Below are 3,590 nucleotides of genomic sequence, written 5' to 3'. Positions count from 1 at the left end.
TTTCCATTTCTTTCAGGGCACTTTGTCTTTCAAAGTCTTTCTTCTGGCTCTAGTCCCTTGACATAGTTCCCTTCTTTACTGCTTTGGCCACAAAGCATATGACTGTCCTTTATTCTCTGTCCCTCCAATGTCTCTAAACTAAAAGGATTCAGTCCCAGTCCCTCACAGTCCTGTGGGAGGTTGTGACAGGGGGGGTGGGGGGTCAGGACATGTGAGCAGAAGCATGTGGAGCCTTCATTGCCTGTAACGCCTTGTGCAGGATGCCCAGCTGCCAGGGGCTCACTCAGCATGATTCAGGCTCCACAGAGACACGGCAGGACAGACAGCTGCTGCCTGCACTGCATCCTGCGTGGGCCAGGTCCTGGGAAGGGCAGAGAGATCCTGTCTGCAGGGAAGCCCCTCCCTCCAGCATCCTCTCCAGGGAGTGGAATTGGAAAGGCCTGAGGACTCAGTAATCCCCAGCCGTCCCCTCAGCCAATGTCAACTTCACTTGCTCTTCCCAATAGTGGCCCTGAGCCTTTCTCTTCTCCTATTGCAGGGGCTGTCATTTCACACAGCACTACTCTCAGCACATCCTTGGTCGATGGGTTTAGGCTTTCGGATTTGAGCTTCCGCTCCTATAAATATTGCTGACTTTACGTGGCCAGTGGCAATTAGTGTGACCACTGCCCTCCCATGAGCTACCTACAGAAGAGAAGGGCATTTTCACTTCTGCAGGTGTTTATTGAACTATTTGGACTTCATGAAACACTTACAGAGGAAAACACATTTTGTGAAAGATTCTTAATCTTTCATATTATTGCTTTGGACTTAAAATCAATGTAAATAATTTATTTTCTAAATATAAAAATGATTCTGTTAGTAATGAATACAATATTACTGATGTGTATTTAGAACATATCATAGATTTTAATTGAAAAGTAAATCAATCAGATTTTAAAAAAAATTCCTTATTAGCTCATTCGTTGCCTTTTGCTGGTTTCTGTGGATCAAGTTGGAGATGCGGGACCTGTTGCGTTTTCATTTCTTGAAGAAAGTGTTTGATGCCTCGTTCACCAGAAGACCCCGACTGTTTAGAGAGATTGAGTCCGTCCTTCAGTTTCCCTGATTCTGGATCGAGAAGGAGGAGGTGGAGGAAGCAGGGAGTGAGGCAGGTGGGAAGGTGAACAGAGCAGAGTCTGGGGCAGTCACAGGAGGGAAAGGAAAAGGGGCGCAGGAGGGGGAGAAGCAGAGGGGACTGTGAGACCTGAGGGGAGGGATGGAGCTGGGGCCCAGGAGGGAGCAGGTGACCCAGAGGAGGAGACAGGCCCAGGGAGAGAAGAGGAGGGGGGAGCAGGAGGGAGGAACCTCACCCTGAGAATGTCCTTCAGCTCCTGAGATTTGGTTTCAATGTGTTCTACCAGGGTAGGACAAGGCTCGAAAGGCTCGCCCTGGTTGTCCACCAAGTTTTCCCAGCAGTGCTGCAGGTCTGATGTGAACAGGGAGGGAAAGGTGAGCTCCTTCTAGAGCGGGGAGGGCCCAAGTCTCTGATGCTAGGGACACACCCTCCCCATCAGAATCTCCCTGTCCCCTTTCTCTCTCCTCCAAAGACCCTGAGCTCATCCCTCAAATTCTTCCTTCACACTGAAATCTGAGGCAGCCCCTCCCCTTGTACAAGGAAGGACCTGGGTCTTGATGGCACAGGGACCCACCTCCCCCCTTCCCAGGACCCCCTCTCTCCCCTGAACTCTCTCCTCCAGGGGACTCCATCCTCTCCAGACCCAGCAGACCCCCTGCAGGCAGCTGACAGGCTTCCCCACCTGGATTCTCCTCCTGCCCCCTCTGTGTAGCCATTTCCCAGCCTCTCTGCCCGCCCACCTCCCACCCTCAGGAGTCCCTGCTGACCATTGAGGGTCATGATGGTGAGTTGGGCCCCAGCATCCCGCAGCTGGCAAAGCCCATCCTTATATCCACTGACAATGGTGTAGATGCGAGCAGCGAAGATGCACAGGCTCACGTGGCTATTCTGGCCCAGGAATTCCACCAGTTTCTGGGCACAGTCAGGGCAGGGGCTCCAAGAGATGTAGCAGGTGAGTCTGTACTGCCTCCCCTCTTCCAGGTTCCAAAAACGGACCCGATCCAGGAAGCACAACTCTGCATGACGGAGTGGCTGAGACCAGATGGGGAAGAAGAGGGACCTGTCATTTGCTGTGAACAGGGGAGGGTGGCACCAGCCAGAGGCAGGTGAGGCACTGGCCTCCAGCACAGGATTGAAGGGGCACAGCTCAGAGTCAGGATGAACGCTATTTCAATGCAGGATCTACACCAGTGATGGCGAACGTATAACACGCGTGTCAGAGGTGACACGCCAACTCATTTCTTGGTTGATTTTTCTTTGTTAAATGGCATTTAAATATATAAAATAATTATCGAAAATATAAGTCTTTGTTTTACTATGGTTGCAAATGTCAAAAAATTTCTATATGTGACACGGCACCAGAGTTAAGTTAGGGTTTTTCAAAATGCTAAAATGTTCAGCTCAAAAGGTTCGCCATCACTCATCTACAGGGTCAAAGGTAAGGCGACACAAATCACATGATATCAGCATCTACAAAGGGCACATCAGCAGTCAGGACTTTTCTACATCAACAAACCATGGTTCCCATGGCTCTGTAAGTGATCAGTCTTCACTTAGCCTGGTGATATTCCATTCACCATAGAATTTGCATTAGTTTTGATTTTTTAAAGTTTTGCATTAAATATGGTTCTTTTTTCAAATCCTCTCCTGGGGAGATTTTTTCCATTGATCTTTAGAGAAAGAGTGAAGGGATGGAGGAGGGGCAGAGAGAGAGAAACATCAATGTGGGAGGACACATCCACTGGTTGCCTACCCCACGCTCCACGACCCGAGGCCAGGGATCAAAGCTGTAACTGAGATAAGTGCCCTTGACCTGGAATCCTACCCCTGGCCCCTGGCTGTGCAGGCTGACGCTCTAACCACTGAGAACACAGATCTGGGCTCCATGTGATTCACCTTGGTACAGAGTTCCCAGAGAGCCTCTATTTGTGCCCAAAGCCTATGCTTTCAGGAGCTGCACCTACTCAGACCCTGCAGGGAGAAAAAGAGCTGAGGGCAGCAAGCCGGTGTTGCTCAGTGGGTTGAGCAGGGACCCATCCAAAACGAAGTCACCAGTTCCATTCCTGGTCAGGACCCAGGCCCAGGTTGCAGGCTTGATTCTCAGTAGGGGGCGGGGCGTGCAGGAGGCAGCAGCCAACCAATGATTCTCTCTCATCACTGATGTTTCTATCTCTCTCTCCCTTCCACTCTGGAATCAATAAAAGTCTTTTAAATAAATAAATAAATAAATAAACAAACAAACAAACAAACCAATAAATAAATAAATAAATAGCTGAGGACAGAGGGAGGAGGCAGATGAGCCCCAAGGTCCTGGGCCTGATGCCACAGGGGTGGGTGCTCCCTCCAGGCAGGGGAGCTCTCCCTCTGCTCCCCTACCTCCAGCTCCCGCCTGTGCACCAACACCTCCACACGCTTCTACTCTGGGCTTCCCCTGTGCTGCGCCCACGGGTGACACAACTCTGCGGGAAGAAAG

At 50.5% G+C, this 3,590-nt stretch overlaps 1 protein-coding gene across 1 annotated transcript; it reads right to left on the bottom strand.

Moving 5' to 3' along the window:
* Positions 1 to 1,352: 1,352 nt before the first annotated feature.
* LOC111824387 (DNA dC->dU-editing enzyme APOBEC-3G-like) lies at positions 1,353 to 3,178 on the bottom strand (the record flags this gene model as incomplete). The annotated part of the gene is made up of 4 exons (XM_023748373.1): positions 3,170 to 3,178; positions 3,082 to 3,088; positions 1,885 to 2,187; positions 1,353 to 1,468 (listed from the first exon to the last, which is right to left on the bottom strand). Coding segments are annotated over exons 1-4 (435 nt in total), but the record flags the coding sequence as incomplete, so codon positions are not given.
* Between the last annotated feature and the right edge of the window lie 412 nt (positions 3,179 to 3,590).

This window comes from Myotis lucifugus, unplaced genomic scaffold (assembly GCF_000147115.1).
Source record: "Myotis lucifugus unplaced genomic scaffold, Myoluc2.0 scaffold_1334, whole genome shotgun sequence".
Classification (NCBI taxonomy): domain Eukaryota; kingdom Metazoa; phylum Chordata; class Mammalia; order Chiroptera; family Vespertilionidae; genus Myotis; species Myotis lucifugus.
Note: the sequence above shows the minus strand (reverse complement) of the source record. Positions and strands in the feature narration are given on the sequence as shown.